This window comes from Perissodus microlepis, chromosome 9 (genome assembly GCF_051167445.1).
Source record: "Perissodus microlepis isolate ML-2025 ecotype Zambia chromosome 9, ASM5116744v1, whole genome shotgun sequence".
In the NCBI taxonomy this organism is placed as follows: Eukaryota; Metazoa; Chordata; class Actinopteri; order Cichliformes; family Cichlidae; genus Perissodus; species Perissodus microlepis.
Window position 1 is genome coordinate 23093395 of NC_140469.1, and position 19087 is coordinate 23112481.

The 19087-nt window shown below is 38.9% G+C and overlaps 1 protein-coding gene across 5 annotated transcripts in view; it reads right to left on the reverse strand.

The window, feature by feature from the left end:
* Nucleotides 1–448: 448 nt before the first annotated feature.
* Nucleotides 449–19087, reverse strand: part of myo3a (myosin IIIA) — a 74001-nt gene continuing 55362 nt past the window's right edge. For 4 of the 5 annotated variants that reach the window (XM_084939704.1, XM_084939707.1, XM_084939706.1 and 1 more), the window contains 12 exons: nt 18993–19073; nt 18292–18497; nt 18086–18197; nt 16709–16871; nt 16538–16624; nt 16329–16452; nt 15034–16237; nt 14791–14941; nt 10057–10148; nt 8457–8497; nt 3804–4115; nt 449–1596 (listed from right to left, as the gene is read on the reverse strand). In XM_084939704.1, the coding sequence (XP_084795830.1) occupies nt 1482–1596; nt 3804–4115; nt 8457–8497; nt 10057–10148; nt 14791–14941; nt 15034–16237; nt 16329–16452; nt 16538–16624; nt 16709–16871; nt 18086–18197; nt 18292–18497; nt 18993–19073 (2688 nt within the window). In that variant the 3' untranslated portion in view covers nt 449–1481. The remainder of the gene's footprint in view (nt 1597–3803; nt 4116–8456; nt 8498–10056; nt 10149–14790; nt 14942–15033; nt 16238–16328; nt 16453–16537; nt 16625–16708; nt 16872–18085; nt 18198–18291; nt 18498–18992; nt 19074–19087) is intronic. The other variant, XM_084939709.1, reaches the window with a different exon arrangement.

Genomic DNA, 19087 nt, shown 5'->3' on the forward strand with positions numbered 1-19087 from the left:
AACTGCGTCAAAATATCCGGATACAAGGAGGAAAACAAATGGAAATAGTTAAAAACAATATTAACTCTGTTTTTCTTTGCTCTGGTATTGTGTTGTGAAGCAGTGTGTGTTTGTCTGCAAAGGTGCTACAGAAATAACATTTTATGTTACTTACAATATCTAGTTACAAATCACCACGTGGAAGTCCAACACTGTCACCTTCTGTCTCCACGAATTAGTGTAAATTAACCCTGCAGGCATCAAAGCGACACTGAGCCTCATCTGCCGTGATTTATAAATGCACTGGTCAACAGTTATCTAATACCCAAAAAGACTCATTAACATAAACTGAACCCTTTAAAATATGTGTATGTATATATATATATATATATATAAACCCACACTCAGTGTATTATGAGATCACTCACTCTATTGTGTCATTTCCGAGTTTTATTCTTTGTTCAAACTTGGTGTAACATTTTGTAATATTTCTTTATTTTAAATCATTTGTCTGTGAATCCTGTGTGTGGAGGAAGCTGTAACAGTTTTTCTCCCGTAGTCTGCATTTTGTCAGGATTTCTTCAGCCCTACGTGTTTTTGTGCCACTGTGCACTGTGTGTAGTCAACATGTAGCTGGGAATTCACTAACAGCCCCCAAGGGGGGCTTCTCTTTCAAAAATGTCACATAAAGGTCAGAGGTTGAATCTGGCATCAATATTCAAATAAATACATAAATAAAAAACATTCTGTCCTTCTCACTTTTCCACCAAATATTCACAAGAATCAAAGGCTGTCATTTGAGTGAATGCTATTTCAAATGTAGTGATTATTGCGCACAAAGCAACAATAACGTGGGATGGGGGATAATGTGAGGAATTGATGTACTTTATATACACAGGCAATGAAACACTGAATGTCTTTGCATTTTTCCTTCTACGTTATTCATTTTGCATGGTTATGACAAGCTTGCGATTTCGGCTAATTTGAGAGCAACGAACTGAAAATAATGAAATGGGACGAGGAATTTAATATATTTTTTTGTTTAAGTGAACAAACTGAACATTTGAGCAGATAAAATAATGTACATTCTTCACAATATGAAGCTGATTAGACTTCGGAATGACTTGAAATGCAAAGTTTTAAGAGCACAACCTGCAAATTTTTTGAAAGAAAATAAAGATATCGAAGAAAAAACATTGGAAATACAGAATACCAGTAACTAGACTGTTGGTCTCATAAATAAAACCTTATTTTACAGCAAGTTTAAAAGTATGACATCTTGTTATTTACATTGACTGTACTCTGTGTTCACTGTATGTATGGAAATCAATACAGTTAAGTCCAGAGGAGTTTCATTTCCTACCCAAACTGTTGTACAATGTGTCTGAAGATCAATAAAATAAATGAAACATGTGCTGTTGTTAGCAGGACAAACTGCCACACGGTGCGATCAGCGATCCCGACCGATCAAGTCCCGAACAGCCAAAAGTCACTTCCTGTATTCAGTAATGTTTGATCAGCCTTTGTCTCTGCGAGGTCTTCCTCAGTAGATGTCTGAAGTCGTATGGATTCTCTTCAGTCCGGCTCTCTGTGGAGGCCATTCTGGGAACAGAGCGTCTGTCGATTACACAAAGGAGACTAATTTCAGCACAAGTAGATAAAAACAGAAATGTTGAACACAAGGTAGGACGTGGGGATGTAAACAAACAAACAAACAAAATTAAATGGAAAGGAGATGAAAAGATTCATGTTCAGGGTTCAAGGTTTTCATACTGGTTATCATATTTGGGCCATTTATCATGAGCTGTCCAAGGGAGCGGCCAAGATGAAGGGAAAATAGATTAAATTCATACATGAATTTATCCTTCGAGCAAGTAAAAACTAAAATTCAAAAACCAGACTCATAAACAGAGGTGCTGGTACCTCACAAGTCCTATTATGGAGTAAGGATGTGGCCAGACTAAAACTACAAATCAAGTATCTGATTTGTAGTCCTGATCTGAAGAATCTTTAATAATATCTTTTAGTGACAGGCAGCTGCATAGCACTGAAAAATAAAAGAAAGTTGAAGTGTCAAAAGGTGCAGTTCGTCAAACAGCCACTTGAGGCAGACTGCAGTAAGTTCATGTTAAACTGAACAACTTTCTGTAAAAATAAACATGTTTACAGCCCAGTTGTTGGCTCTGCAGATAATTTACCTCTTCACAAAAACTTTATTGTGGAGTGAAATTTTTATTATGAATCAGCAATTTAAATTTAGTCAAGGCTTAAAATTATGCATTATTATGGGTGAGACTGGTTTGAGTGACAGGTGGATGCAGGCTAGGTTGCTAATCTGTCTGCTAGGCTTCACCTCAGCTAATTAAAGTCACTGAACTGGAAGTCTTGACTGTGTTTGTGGTGTTTCTGCCTTTTGTAGCTTTATGATGAAATTATTTGACCAGCTAAGTGATACAAACTCTCCAAGTCCACGCTTGTGATGAGTTAAAGTCTGGTATTTTATTTGCATGTTACAAAGCACTAATTAGTTGATATCTGTGCACTGTGCCTATACAATCAAGCACAACGTTAGAATTAAAGACAAGAGACAACTACATCACTATTTGTGAAGGAATTTCAGAATTTCTGTCTTATATCTGTGAGGTTCTGACTGGACTATGAATATAAGTAATTTATGCGAACTTCTGTTGAATGTGTAGACTGCAACAGATTAGCAACGAATGACAGCAATTTTCCTTATTATCATAAACACACTGCGTGTAATTATTTACTTGACCTTATTCAGCAGACTGACTTCATCTTATTGCCATTTTATCACCAACTTTAAAGCAGCAAAGTCACTTTGAAGAAAACAATTGACTGAGTTTTCATAGACTTGGTGTGAAGACTTTCAAAACTACAAAGTTTACTGTACACAGTTGCAATAAAATTGTAGCATGCCATGGTCTCTAACCACTATTGTCCTTACTGTAACTATAGCCTTACCAGCTAGCCAACATTAGCTGCTAGCTTAGCACTCCAGCCTCACTAAAATACGATCAGATCTGTCTCTTAAATCCAAGATGGAGCCAAAAAGCTTCTGAAGTGTCTTCAGTGGGTGATATCATGGTGAGAACTTCCATCTTTCATATACAGCCTGTATAGCTTTGTCTTATTATGGTTATGTAGATAATGCTTTTCCCTCTTTCTGTAAACTAAGGTCTGACTTTACAAATCATCCAAATTCACTGAGATTACATTTATTTTTAAACAGTAGCAACAGTAGTATCATTATTATGCTGAAGTAGAAACGTAACAAATTCAGTTAGCAAACATTAATAATGTAACTTGTGACTATATTTGTGAATCAGTAAAGCTGAACTGTAATAAATTGTACGTGCAGACGGTAACAAAGCGGTCAGCTGGACAAAAATCCTGAAGGCCATAACCTATCTTTCATCTGCGAGTCGATGGAAATGATGACGAGATGGTTGGAAAAACAATCCCAAAAATGTCATAATGGGACCTCGTGGTTGGTATTGACAAAGATTAAAATGGCATCATAAAAAGTGGAAACTGATTTCCAGCTTAAAAGTGGTTCCACCTTGTTGAAGCTTATTGATGGTGCTGATTACAACATAGCTGAAAGTTATCTCTCAGGTGCTTTGAATGGGGTTGGTTCATGTTACAGCTGAAACCTAGCTGGAGGTCTACAGTTGTTATTATTAAAAAAGCAGAAACAAGTAATTAATGCAGTCATGCACAGTTTCACAAAAATACAGGGACACTTTATAGGACATGTACTTATTGCCAGAGACACTATGAAGAAGACATAAATGACACACCTGTTTTCTTTGGCAGATTTGGGACGCTCCGGTTCAGTGGCGGCCCTCTCTCGGATCTGTCGACTGGGAGCAGTCAGTCTCTGCTCTACAGACTGCCTCCTGTCCCCAAACTGCCTTCTATCCATAGATCGTCTCCTGTCCATGGACTGCTTCCTCTCTACGGACCGCCTCCTTTCCATTGACTGCCTCCTCCCTATAGATTGCTTCCTCTCAGGCATGGATGATGTGTTCTCTTTGGACATGGAGGGTTCAGAACGGCTGGTAGAGAGGGCTGGGTAGTAGTGGTCATCCACATCCAACAGTTTCCCTGAGCTACAGCAAAAATAAGAGGACGGGGTCAGACAGACATTAGAGTGTCATCAAATAGTCTTTAAACAGGTTCTCCGGATGCAAATAGAGCACAGGTGTGACTGAAACCAGACGCGAATGCTGTAAAAATCAATGCAACACATTTCTCATAAACACAACAACCTCAATAGTAGATTTTGATTGAAGTTAAGTGCTTTCCCTCTCGTTATGTTTTTCTTACTTTACGTTCAAATCTGATTATAAAGTCATTTGTCTAAGGTCAGATAAAACTCTATTCAAGTTTTTATTTTAAAATTAGGAGCAGGCGCAGGTTGGCTATATGGACTTCAATGCAGCTACCTCAGCAACTCTTTAAAGGGGACCACATGTGCTCATTTCATACTCAAATTTTTATTTTTGACTTGACTGAAGTTGCTCTGCATGAATCAGACTTCAAAATTATACTTGTTTTTCTTATACTTGATTGTTGTGAAGCCCTTTGCTTCCTGTCTAAAACAAGTCAAAACATCTCCTTAAAGGCCACTCCCCTTTAGGCTAACTTTCCTTTGACTGGTTGCCCCTCATAAACAGAGGGTTTAGCTATTCTGCTCACGTGCAGAGCTATAGTTTTTTCTAACTTTCTTCGTCTATAAGCAGGTCTTTGAGATACTCATGATCTTCTGCTTTTTGTGATTTTTTTTCTTTTAGAAGCCACTAAATGCTGGCATCAATATAACTATTTCTTTATTGTAGAAAAGGAGAAAAATATTTTCCCCAAGTTAATTCACCAGCTGATTTCACATCTTTAAAATTTGTCTCTGTGATAGCAGTGACTATAAAATTAACTGAGCAGCAGAAAGAAGACAAATCTTATTGAGAAGAGGATAATTATCAAGTCCTCATCATCCAGGTATCTGCTCACCAGACTGTGCAAACTGTCCATCTGCACTGTGCAGCCCTTCTCTCAGCCGTCACTTTGACCTCCATTTGAACAGAAGTGTGAAAAGGACAGTTTCAATGTGCAGATCAATATGTCTCACACATTATTAACATAAGGTAATAACCACTATCAGAATATATAGTCAGTACTGCCCAGTACACTGATCTCATTCTTACATTGTGATGTGTTTGAAGCTTGACCTGAACACTGTACTTTTGGAGGCGGGGTTGGCACACAATTATCCCACTGATGAATTACAATAAATGTGCTATTCTATAGCTGAAATACATTCTTTCTCCTTGATTATAATTACCTCTCCTGTCCTCTAAACTATTAGCTCAATTATGTGATTGACACAGCACGGACAAAGAAAAACCACAATGACAATGGCTAGCACAAGATTTTGATCTATTATATAAGAGCTATTAATTTTTTTTTAAGTTTTTGTAGCACTAGATACAAATAATTCACAGAGGAATGCAGATGTTCAGTTTGTTTGTTAAGATGGCTCTGTGACAAAGACTTCAGGTTATACCTGGTTGTATTTTAACTAGCTGAAGTATTGCCATTTCCTACAACATCCACTGATTTTTCTTTTTTTATGCCATATACCAGCGGTCCCCAATCCCTGGGCCTCGGACCGGTACCGGTCCGTGAGTTGTTTGGTATCGGGCTGAAAGAGTTGAGGCTCAGGTGTGAAATGTGTGGTTTTCAGGGTTTTTAATCGGTTTTCAGCGTTATTTTGTTATCGTTTTTATTGTTAACTCGGTTTTCCTGGGTCTTTTCACGTGTGTTAAGAGTAAATCTTCTTTTTTTGGTACCAGTACTAGTTTTATTTTGTTGTATTTATCCGCGACACCTTAAAGGCCGGTCTGTGAAAATATTGTCGGGCATAAACCGATCCGTGGCGCAAAAAAGGTTGGGGACCGCTGCCATATACAACTCAAACATTACTAACACGACAACATAAATTGATTGAATATCTCAAGGCACTTGCCACATTGAACTAACCAGATATGGCACATTTAACAAGCCCTTCTGAACCCCTTATTGACCTTGGAGTGGCAGTGCATGAGTCTTTTTCAGGCATACCAGATAAAGGTATACCTGGGTTGGGGGTTGGCTTAGGCCAGCCACTATTGGTAAAGTACAGCATATAGTCTTCACTGTTGTTTTATACTGCATCATCTCAGTTTTTAACTTTGATTTTTCAGTAATCTAAAGCTCTGAAATCACTCTTCATTTTTTGTACTGGCTAATGAGCCAGGTCAGAAAATAAATGGGGGCTCGTCCGGGATCTTCTGGATTCTTCTGGTTGACTAAACATTTGAGTTTCTTTGATAAGGTGAGAGAAGCTTTGAGGAGTGACTGAGCAAACTTTCTTTTCTTTTTTTAAAGCTAGGTGGCTATTCTGCCATTTTACAAGGCACTCAATCCAAAATAAAGAAGTGGCTTATAAGCTGGGTCAGAACAAAAAAGCGGGGCTTGTCTGGGATTTTTTGAATTTTTCTGGGTAGACTAAAAATTCTTTTTTCTTTAATTTTTGGGAAGGTTGACTTTATATTTCTGTCTTTCTACACTCGATTTTACTCATATAATTTACATAGACATGAAGTACATAAATGCATTACCACATTTCAGAGATTACTTTTAATTACTGTTGTCATTACTGATTTATGTAGCCATGCATGGCTTTAGGGACAGCAACAGCCATATGTCACTCCAGACTGAAAGTGAAATTGTTTTAGACAATTGTTTTAGACAAATTATTCATTTGATTGAAGTGAAGTACCTTGATATGCACACGGAAGCATTTTTGGATGACTTCCCAGCATTGTATGCTTGATGAGCAAGATGAATGCAACTTGTGGGGTATCTAATTTCAGACCAAAATCAACATGGTGGCTTTTTTTGTAAACATTCTCTTACACTGAGAAGTAAAGCTACTGAGGTAAGAAATAGCCAATGTCTAAATCTGGCCTCATTTTAGAACACAAAAGGTTAGCTCACAGTTAGCTTTTTATGAATTGTCTGTAGTGTAATGGTTAACACATTTGGCATTTACACAAAAGATCGTTGGTTTATTTCTGGCAGGAGATCCAACCGCAGTGTGTCATATGTTAGTGTAGTCCTGGAAAAATGGGACGTTTGCTTCAGGAAGATGTGGTGTAAAATGTAAAATGTTATCACCCCTTGGGGAAAAAAGCAGATGGAAGACTATTTCATACCAACAAGAAGCAGGCAAATCTAAATGTCCTGAGTTCTAATAACTTAGATAACAACTTTTTCTTAAAAATAGGGTTACAGGCCTTTTTAATGCTCTAAGCAAATATTACCAGAGATCAACATTTTAGTATTTAGCTTAAAGTAGCAATATATCATTAGCCACAAGCATACATTAACCTATAGCTGCAGACTTGTTTGAAATGTCCCAAATAATATGACAGAATTAATTATGCACTGAATGCACAACGATTACAGACATATTTTTGAAATGCAGTGTGGTGAGAAGCCTATAAGGTTTCATAAGCTTGAAATATGCTGAATAGGTGGTACTAAAATATAGATATCTGTGCTATGCAATCACACTTTCCCTCCCCATTTCTCATGTATTCACTCTCATTTACTATCATCACATCAGTATACTCTCCAGCTTTCTATCCCTACCACCCACGTTTTCCCATTTCCCAAGCCCAATTGCTGTCAGCTTCAGCCAGAGACACTATTGTTCCTGCTGACCTTCTCATCCTTAATGATGCATGTAAACTGCTCCTGTCCATCGCTGGCTTTATTTATTTGCTAACAAATTATTACCCTTGATGTTTAGCACTGTGTTGTATTGTGTGTGTCCACATCAAGGTGGCTCAGTGTGTGTGTGTGCATGTCTGTGTCTCCTCAGACTGCTGTGATAAAGTACCCAGGCCCCTGCTTGTTCAGCCAGCCCTATCGGTCTATCTTCAACCCCTCACTCTGTGCGGGATGCTCACCTTGTGGCCTGTACAGCACATACATATGCATGACTGCACACATCCACAGATACTTTCTGGTTTCATTTTCTTTTCTTTAACAAAAATGCTGAAAACATTTACCAGTATATTAGAAACATGTCACATAATGCAGAAACCCACAGAACAACTCCTATAAATGATACCAAACCACCAATTTGGGATTCCTTACGTTAAATTTCTCTAAGAATATGATATTCAGCCAATGTAAAGAGGTAAAAGATGAGGGCAATTAATTTAACTGTGGATGTGTGTATCACTGTGGATCATTAAGTTTGGATCCTATGCCTTTTCACTGTCCCTATGTCGGCACCAGGCTGTAGTTGTTACTATGGCCCAGGAGTAGCAAGCAAGGAGGCAGCATGCCAACCTCATAAAACAGTAGCTAATAGGTTGTTAAAATAAGAGTGGGACACTTACCCCTCTTTCCTGGGTTTGCGTTTATCATCTTGGACAGACCGCTGAATGAAGAGAGATGGAGAACTGATTATTAAATGTCAAACAGCCAACAGTAATATCTGGATGGATTTACCCACAAACACTCTATATTCATGGTTTCTAGATGACATATCTTGTTGTATAAGACGGTGACATATCATCTTATAGGAGAGCATTACCACTAATCACAATCAACTAATCTAGAGAAAAACACAACAATTTGGAAATAATGCGTTAAACTGAAGCATGATGGTCACTGATGTCTATGAGAGGCATTTCAGTCACTCAGTGAGAAACGTCAGATAAAAGACCCCCACTAGCCACTTCGTTAGCCAAACTGCACATTAATGCAAGTATCTAATCAGCCAATTTGATTGCACCATATAGACACAACCTGCTGAAGTCCATACTGATCATCGGAATGGGGAAGAAAGTAATTTAAGTGACTTTGAATGTGGCAGACTGGTCTGATTATTTCAAAAACTGCTGATCTGCTGGGATTTTCCCACACAACTATCAAGCAGGCAACAGTAACTCAAATACCCATTTGCTGCAATCAAGGTATGCAGAAGAGCATCTCTTAAAGCACAACATGTTGAAACTTGAAGAACATGGGCTACAGCAGCAGAAGAAAAAACATTTTCTGGTCTAATGATTTCTGATGCATTATTCAGATGGCAAATGGGTCAAATCTGGGTGTAAACAACATGAAAGCATCTCTCCATCCACCATAGTATAATGGTGTCACTGTACATTTTCTTGGCACACTTTGGGCCTTGTAGTACCAACTAAGCCTCATTTAAACTCAATACTTAGCTTTGCTATGAAGAATTTAGGTTATTCTGAAGGTAAAAGGGGGTCTAACCTCATAGTAGCTAATAAAGGGTCCAGCGAGTGGATTTTCTTCCCCTTAGCCATAGGTTTTCTGTTTTTATGTTTTCATGTCTGTTTTTAATGGGATGCACCACCATTTTAGTGGCTGTTCAACAATGATTCAACAATCACTACATATTTTCAACAATGCAAAATGAAACATTGTTTAAATATTAATTCCACTAAAGTTTAACGGAATTCTTCTGTTTTAAAACTACTTGAGCAAATGTGAAAGCACAGTAATCGATTTAGTAAAAGTCTGCTGCTTTGAGTGTTGAATGCCTAAATGTCTAAAGAGATCGTCAGTCTAATTATCGACTAGATAGATTGTGTCTGCAGTTTTTACTACACTACAGAACAAACAGAACAGTAAACAGCAACCAGGTGCTATTGTGCACCAAAATGATAAAAAGATTTCTAACAATAAACACTGAATAAAAAGGGACTACTTTTAGTACAAAAGGGAAACTTCTGAAGAAAATCACTCCATTGACAAAAATACTTTTCCAGACAGCTTCATAATAGTCTGATATTTCTCACCTTGGCAACATACGCTGTGTGGTAAAGAGCTCTACTACAGGGTAAAATTTGACAATCAATAGTGCATTATTAAAGCTAGATGCTGGGAAGGCGGTTACAGGTGCAGCTGACGGCAAAGCTTTGTTGTAGAAAATATCTGAAATCGTTCGTCGCCTTCTCTTAGACTTACATGAATCAGGTTGTAATAGGTGGAGTCCTCTGGTGTATTCAGGGTCTTTGGCTGCTGGTTCCTGCGGGGGGTTCTCAACAATCTTTTGTCAGCTGAAAAGTAACACAGACAGTTTAATGCATCCGGCACTGGTTTTGCTGATGATAATTGGGCAAATGAGGCTGACAAAAACGCACAACTTTACTTCCTGATAAACTCTCAAAATATCTTCAACACATGAGCAGTTTGTATTTTTTTAAGTGTCAGTTTGTTTTCATGGCATGCCCACCACTGCTGCAGCCTCTTATTTCACAAAAGTACTCTTAGCTGAAGTATTTTGGGGCATTTTCTTCCCTTCTTAAAGAGCAAACATGTCAGATGAGCTGGGGGATGGTGAGACAGAGACGACTGCCCAGAAATTGCTGCCTTCAAATCAGTTTGTATTTCCATCTTTTTACTTCCTACTTTTCACAGAATACGTTTCTGCAGCCTTTAATAACAAAGAGTGCTGCTGTAAAATGCAGATTTCTGGAAATATATAAGGATTTATGTTAGCATTATGGTCAATTGGAGAGGAGGGAGGTATTTCTACTCTGTGATGGATTTCTACATCTGGAGGTTAGCCTCAGCAATTCATAATATTTTTCTCCTGCAAGATACCAAATAAATTAGAGTAGAAAACTGAACATATAACATGCACATAATGTGTTTTTGCATTATGTTATATATATATATATATATTTTTTAAACTTTTGACAGATGACTTTAGAGAGAAGTCGTGAAATGAAAGATGACTAGATTCAAAGCAAGAACCACCAGTGCAGTCCAGATTAATGATACAGGTATAAACATTTGATGTTATATATTTCAGTTATATCTTACTCAAGATTATTGTGTCATTTTTATGAGGCTCAGGAATATTTTTTAGTGTATATTTTCTAAGGCACTTGTGGAAGTGCAGTGTTTGATAACTTCGTAATGATCCACGTTTAATTCCGAGTACGGTATTTGAACATGCAGTGATTGGGTGGGCAGCTTTCATGCCTGACATCTCCCACCTTGCAGCGACTGTACTGCAATCTATCATGTTTGTCATACATGATGTACTGTATCAACAACCCTCATCTATGTTATTGCAATTATAAATATATTACAGTGACCTTTGTTTGATGCTCATTATTAATCGCTGTTCACATACGGGAAAAAAACAATCCATCACGTACAGAAGCTCTCAGGTGAAGAAGGTAAAAAGTTTGTAACATTATTGAACAACTCCATCCAAAGGTCATTCTGAATTGCAAACAACTAAAGCCAATTTTACGTACCTACTTATTACTTCTTGCCATAATTGTTGGAAATGCTAACTCGCAAAACATGATTAACATCTGATGACCTTTCCTGAAGAACAATGTGACTGGGATTCCTCTGCTCTCTCTCTCTCTCTCTCTCTCTCTCTCTGTCTGTGTGTGTGTGTATTGCAAATGATTTTGATTTATTATGTCAGTGAAATTCATGAGGACAGATTAGCGCCGTCAATGGAGAAATGACTTTGTGAAGCTGAAAAGGATAATTTCATAGGAGTTGCACTAGCCCCTGGAAATAACACTGATAATTCATTCTGCTTTACCTCAGGCAATGCACTGTGCTGGAGAAGAGTCTGTAAAGGGCAAACATGCCTGGATTAAAGGAAGACTGTTATCTGTGTAGCTCACTCTGTGATACCACTGTTTTGTCTGCAGATCTGTACACTGCCGCAAGTTAGCTTAGCCTAGCATAAAGACTGGAAACAAAAACATCTATTCGGGCTCTTTTTGAAAGAAAATAAACTGAGTAAGAGTCATTAAATGCTCTCTAGTTAACACACTCTCCCTGGCCATTGTTTTAGGTATTTCTTTTTAGCTGCTTGCTTATGTAAATAGCAGAAGTGGGATGTGTAGCCAACAAATCAGCAACTGTGTAGTGTCAACGTGGACCAAATATCTGAGAAATGTATTCTGCACCGTGATGAATTTATGTCACAAAGAAGAAAAATTACTTGGAAAGACCAATGAGGATATAACCCAGTGCTATTGAGTAGTACCAGGTTATCAACTGAGTTAGCTAGTTTTCTCTTTGTGGTAAGGCTTTAAGACTAGCTAAGCTTTATGTTCCATTATGGATTATTATTTTTTACTATATCTTTTTTATATTAAATATAGCATGGTTAAGGATCAAAAAGTATTATGTTCAGGACAGAAACACCATAAAATAATGTAAACACTTGGTCAAAGGGATTAAGTTAGTGACAAACTGAAGGAAAAAAATAAAACACTCTTCTGCAAAATTAAAAAACTATATGAAATGAAAGAAATGCAAGATCATTCAGTACATTCAAAGCATACAGTCTGAAACTCAAAGGCTTTACGTTATTCATTTGTCTGTGGGCAGTATCCTTTTGTGGCTGGCTTTTGGTTTTGTCTTCTCCCTTTAGATTACTACTTTCATATTACTCTTTAGGGTACTAGTCAAAGAATGAATATGTATTCATAATACAAAATTAATTAAAATGTGGGCTTTTCTGGTGACAGGTGAAAGTTAAATGCTTCAGTCTTACTGAAGGTACCCTGGTGTACTGTTACAACTTCCAAAACAAAAGTGATTATTCAAAATGTTGACTACTAAAAAAGTTAAAACTGAATTTACAAACAGAGCATTACAAGGCTATCACACAAGATTAAAAAGGTACTGCAAATGCAATGCCCTTGTAATAAAACTCAAAAAGACTCTAAAGCGTGATAAAAAGCAAAATAATTGAGATTGTGGTCAAATATGACCCTTCATCACATAAATATTAGATTGTTTACTTGAGACACCTGAATGTACAATGACAGCTGTCATCTTTATTTTTGCAAAGTGAACTTTTCAAATTGCTGCCTCTCTTCATTGACCACCCCAAAAGCAATTACAGATATCACCCATGCAAATCAAATGTTATCTTTGATGACACATGAAGAAGAGAAATGCTTCCTGTTTGGCACTTGACCTTCTCAGGTTTCCTAATCTAATAGAGCTGCAGGACACACAAAGAAGATACTGTCCATCAGTAATAGGGATGCACCGATACCGATACCGGTAGCTGGTATCGGCCTCGATACCACATTTTCTAAAGTACTCGTACTCGTTAAAAGTCCCCCGATACCGGGGACCGATACCACGGTCTGAGACCTGTCTATGTTTGAGCGGCATGTAAGGGGTTAATCACAAGCGCCAAGTGCCCGCCCCCAGGCCCCGGCTGCAGTTCAGAGCTGGGAGAAGGCGAGGCGAGACATGTCAGCCGTGTGGAACTATTTCAAAGTGAACGAAGATGCGAAAACAAAGGCGGACTGCAAATTGTGCTCAGCGAAATTGTCCAGAGGAGGCTCAAAAGGTAGCGCATTTAACACAAGTAATTTAATCAAGCACCTAAAATCCCAACACAACAACAAGTACAAAGAGTTTACCCACGCTTATTTACCCACGCTTATTAGCACAGAGGAGCATAGCTGATGCTATAGCAGTGGGACGGAAAATAGTTGGGCATTTTAAACATTCCGCCTTAGCCTACTCCCGCCTCGAGGACATTCAGGGACAGCTCAAACAGCCAATAAAGAGACTGCAGCAGGACGTACAGACGCGCTGGAACAGCACGTATTACATGCTCCAGTCCCTCATTGAGCAAAAGCGAGTGCTGGAGGTGTATGTGTCCGAGCATGAACTCCCTGACTAGATAGTCAGGGAGTTCACCGCTCACCAGTGGGCTCTTATGGAGACGACTGTTGCCATCCTCGCCCCTTTTGAGGAACTAACTAAAAAAGTGAGCAGCTACGACGCACTAGCCTCTGATGTCATCCCAGCTGTGACTGTGCTAGTGAGACTTCTAAACAGAGAAACAGACGAGGACCACGGCGTCAAGGCAATGAAAGCAACCTTACAGGCAGCTGTCAAAAAGCGCTTCAGTGACGTTGAGACCAACCCACTGTACTTCATCTCCACCATACTTGACCCAAGGTAAAGTCTGTGTGCTATAGGTATTCAATGATAAACTACAGTACTAAATGTAAGATTATTTTACATCTGAAATATTATATATTTGTAACTAAAATACACAAATACAAATGTATACAATATATATAATATGAAATACATTTCCCTTATTACTACCAGAAAGTCAAATGGCTGGCATTTGTCAATGAGTAAGTACTCGGTATCGGCGAGTACTGAAATGCAAGTACTCGTACTCGTACTCATTTTCCAAAAAAGTGGTATCGGTGCATCCCTAATCAGTAACATGGTCATCTACCAGAAGTCAGCAATAAAATTGCAATCTCCTTGTTTTTTTTGTTTTGTTTTTTATCGATCAAAATTAAAGAACAGGGAGAAAATAGCTGGAATTTATTATCCTTGAAAATGAGCACCCACTCCTGGCCCAAATTGTTGTTTTCAGTCAGTTTGAATAGAACTAATAGCTCAGTCGCATTTGACAACTTTCGGTCAATGGTTCTGAGCGCAGTTGGGCACCATATCCATTATCTTCAGTTCAGCAGACTGAAAAAGACTAGAGAAGCTGAGAAGACAGTGAGAATGGACAGACTGTCTTTCTTAATTATCTAAAGGTCCAGTGCATCAAAAGCTGAACCAGAACTTCAAATTAACTTTGGGTCAATCCATGACAGCATTATGAATTGTTTTTATTGCTTTATAATCTGTTTTTCACCTAGCCAACCTCACTTATCTTACTTGAATGGCGACGCTGGGGAGTGAAGCTACCATTGATTGCGTTTCCTCTCACAAACAACATGCCATTGTTCTCAGGGTCTGATTGATGGGCCTGGATGATCTCATTCAGCTTCTGCTGCAGAGTCAGAAAGTCCTCAGACGTCTTTGCGATCTGTTGGAGAGATTAGCAGGAAAAAGAATATAAGACTGGAAAGAAAATGACAAGATAGTGAGTTTTCAATAAAATCTGTTTGAGGCTATAACCTGTCTGGAGAAGCTCTCCAGCCTTCTTGTCTCTTTCTGTGCAGTTTCCTTGTTGGCCTTCAGGTTCTTCCTGTCCTTGTACCCTCTGAAGTTACTCTGGATCTTCACTGCAGCGTGTTCTTCCTCCAGTCTTTGGTTTTCAACGTCTGTCTCATCTTTACGTTCAATTAGCACATCAGTGATGTCCACAGCCTCCTCCTGTTCTGCATCAGTGGGAGTCCCAGATTCCTCCTTAGCTTTCAATTGCGCTTCCCTCTCAGCTTTCATTTTCTTTCGGTCCCGGTGGCCTCGGAAGTTACTCTGGATGACAGTAGCTGCTTTCTCTTCATCCAGCCCTTCTTGGTTCTCACTAGAAGTGTTCTCCTGGGGTTCTGGAAGAGATTCCTCTGTCTCTTCCTCCTTTGGAGGCTCTGGTGGAACATCTTTCTCCTTCTGCCTTTTCTTCGGGAGCTTTCCCTCCTCTTCGAGTCGTTTGCGCTCCTTGTGGCCTCTGAAATTGCTCTGAAGCACTACAGCCGCTTTGGTCTCATCTGCATTTTCAGCTGTTGTCGAGGCTTCTTTTTCTGCCTCGTCACTACCTGGTTCCTTTTCCAGCACTTCGTCCCCTGCAGGACTTTTTGCTTTCTGTTTCTTAGCTGGGATTTTGCCTTCTTCCTCTAATTTCTTCCGCTCTTTGTAGCCCCTGAAGTTACTCTGGAGAACAGTGGCCGCCTTGGTTTCCTCTTCTAAATCAGCAGCTTCCTCACCTGCAGTTTTTTTCTGTCCACCATCCTCCTGCTCTTCTTTTTTAGGCTCAGCATCCTGAATCACTGCTTCCTCTGCCACTTCTGTGTGCTCATCTTCTGGCACCTGAGTATTATCACTGTCATCATTCTCCTCTGCTTCATAAGTACTTTCTTCATCTTCCTCATTCTCCTCTTGTTTATCAGCTGACTTTTCACCTTCTCCTTTGTTAGCCAACTCTTGGACATCTTTTTCCTGTCCCTCTTCTGCTGTTGCATTTGGCAATTCCAGCTCTGCTCCAGCCATCGTCTTTTTTCTCTCCTTAAACTTTTTTCTCTCTTTGTAGCCCCTATAGTTGCTTTGAAGAACCACTGCAGCTTTAGTTTCCTCCTCCTCGTTCTTTGCATCAATTTCCGGTTTTGCTATCTGTTCCTCATTTTCTTTCGAAGCAGTCTCTGCTTTCTCTTTGTCTCTGGCTTCCCTGGAAGCAAAATAGACACATTTATGTTAAAAAAAGAAAAGAAAAAAAGACATTTCACTGCTGCTTTGTGCATAGCTTCCATCTCTCTTACAGCTTTCTTTTAAAGCTCTTCCTTTCTTTATGCCCTCTGTAGCGAGCCTGAATCTTGGTTGCCGCTTTATTCTTCTCATCTACCATCTCTTTGTACCTCTTTTTTGCGAGATAGCCTCGGCAAACTGAAGAAGAAAATGGAACATGGGTAAGCCAATATAATACGCACCACATATAGATAATGTAACTAATTTAATATCAGACTCCTACCAGCCTGAAACTGGATGATGAAGGCCTCCAACTTTGCTTTGCTTTTCTCATCAGCTACCCTCTTCCGAGCTTGATGGCCTCTGTATGCTGCAGCACAAAAAAAAAAAAAATTCTATTCCTCTATAACTTGTTGACATTGTGGTACACAACCAGCGTGCACAGTTTACTAACCTGACTGCAGCACCAGGGCACTTTGTTCTCGCTCTTTTAATATCCGCCGGTACCGCTTGGCTCCAAGCCAGCCTCGAACACAAGCCTGGACCAGGATGATTCGCTGTGTTGTCTGCTGTACCATCAGATTCAGATGTTCAACGTGGTAATACTTGAGAAACACCTAAGCCCAGAGAGATAAAAACAACTGTTAGTTATTGAAATATAAACATAACACTGTAGCTTTAGCCTCAAATGCAGAATCACGCAAGCACTGTTGGATTCCCTTTTCAGGCACGACAGTGCAGAAGTTATTGTTCTTTCACAGCAGGAGATTTCTGGGTTCAACAATTTAAGGTACCTTTGTATGTGGCATTTGCATGTGCGCGTCAGTGCAATATGAATGCATATGAGTCTCATAGTTTAAAGTGTTTTAAGTTGTTATCAAGATTAGAAAAGTAATAAATAAATGCTAATCCATAAAGCAGCAGAAGATAAAGCATTACAAAGAAAGTAGCCTCCACTAAACTGGCTTCAGTTTGCATTAATATTTACCCTAACCCTAGGTAATCAGAATATGTAAAAATACTGGCAGCTGTCAGTGCTACCCCTTAGCCTCCTAGTTAATGCACCTAAGGTATAAATTTGAAAATCTGACCTCTGACCTTGAGATCACGTCATCAGGATTCAAACTCCAAGATTTTCAGGAGCTGTACATACTGAATGAAAACCTGACCTTTGACCATAACCTTGAGAAAGAGGTCACTGAGATTCAAAATTTTCCAACGTTTTTAGTGGATACATCTATGGTATAAATGTCAAAATCTTATGTTGCTTTGTTCTCGAGCTATTTCAATACAGAAACTTGAGGGTCCATGCCACCCAACCACCTGACCGCTTGGCAGGGTGACGACCACACCCCATCAGCCTTTTACAGTTGTGGGATAATCACTGTTGTTCACTCAAATCTATGAAATTAGATGATGATGATATTTGAAATGCTCTTTGGTTATAGATTTAAAATAAAAAAATAAAAAATCAGAAGCACATTCTTTTATTTTCATGCCTTGTTTAACCTAAATGGTTTGGGTGTATGAGCCTTCATCTGGAGTCCTTTATTAACTTGATTTGAATCTATTCATGACCATAACGTGTGGAAAAAAGCTTTATTTAGTATTGAAGTTTTAAATTGGCCTCTGGCAAAGGAGACTCAAAAAAATCAGCACAACTCTGAACTCAATGTGCTACATTTGGATGTTTGTTCCGTATGTTTGAGATTCCTGCTGGATCATGAAGGGATGCAACAATAAAAAGGTGGAAAATTTCTTTTAATTTCTTGCCTCAACTTAACCAAACAATGACAAACAACAGTAAACACCAAATTAAATCTCTCCTTACCTTTGTCTTTCCCATAGCCCAGTTTTCCAGCTTGGCCTTCTCCAGTATTGCAGCACATGTTTCTGGAGTCGCAGCGGGCTCCTCGTTAGCATGGTAAGCCAATAAGTAGTACCTGCAGCAATCAATGTAATTATCTGGACACTAATATCAAGGGTCTACACGCTGATTTTGTAATCACTTCATAAGCTCTGCTTTTCACCACTGACCTCTTAATGAAGTTAGCAAACAGGATGCGGTGAGAGTAACCCTGGCGTCTGATCTTGGCAGTCTCCAGAACACCAGTGTATCGAAGCTGGACCAGAACCTTTTCACGGTCAAACTTGTTGGCATGGCGATCGTTGTTGGGCTTGATGCAGCGCACAAAGTGAGGCTGACCTGCCACCATCTTGGACAGAAGGTCCATCAAAGAGTACTAGAAGGAGCAGAAGGAGAAGATTAGGGGTAGTTGTGGTAAATATATGGTAGTTATAATGTCTCTGGTGAGAGACAAGGCACTCAAAGAAAACCAGCTAGAAATTTATGGTACAATTCTATAATGGTAGATGGTGGTTATCCAGCCCCTGGCCCTAAAAGAGTATCTATATATCTGAGTTTGTATGTATAATTTCTATGTTTGTATTTATAATTCTGACCCTGTGTAGAAAATTCAAAATAAATGCATAAATCTTTAAGGACTTTTTTTCCTTAAAGATCTTTGCTGTACAATCATTCCACCCTGGAAACAAAACACTTAAAAGAAATTATTAAAAGCTCAAAATTACTATGAAATCATGCTCATGATGAGTGTATGTGAACTACTGAGTACAACTGTATTTGTTTGTTAATTTGTGGCTCTCTCTAAAAACCTCCCAAATAACTGATCCAAGCAAATAAAATAAAATAATAAAAAAAAATGTTCAAATCTTACTCTGAAGTAGGAGGCCACTGTCTGTGTTCTCATGTTGGTGGTTTCTCTAGGGTGGTAAGGCGTGTCTCCAGATTCACCTGGCTAAAAAAAACCCC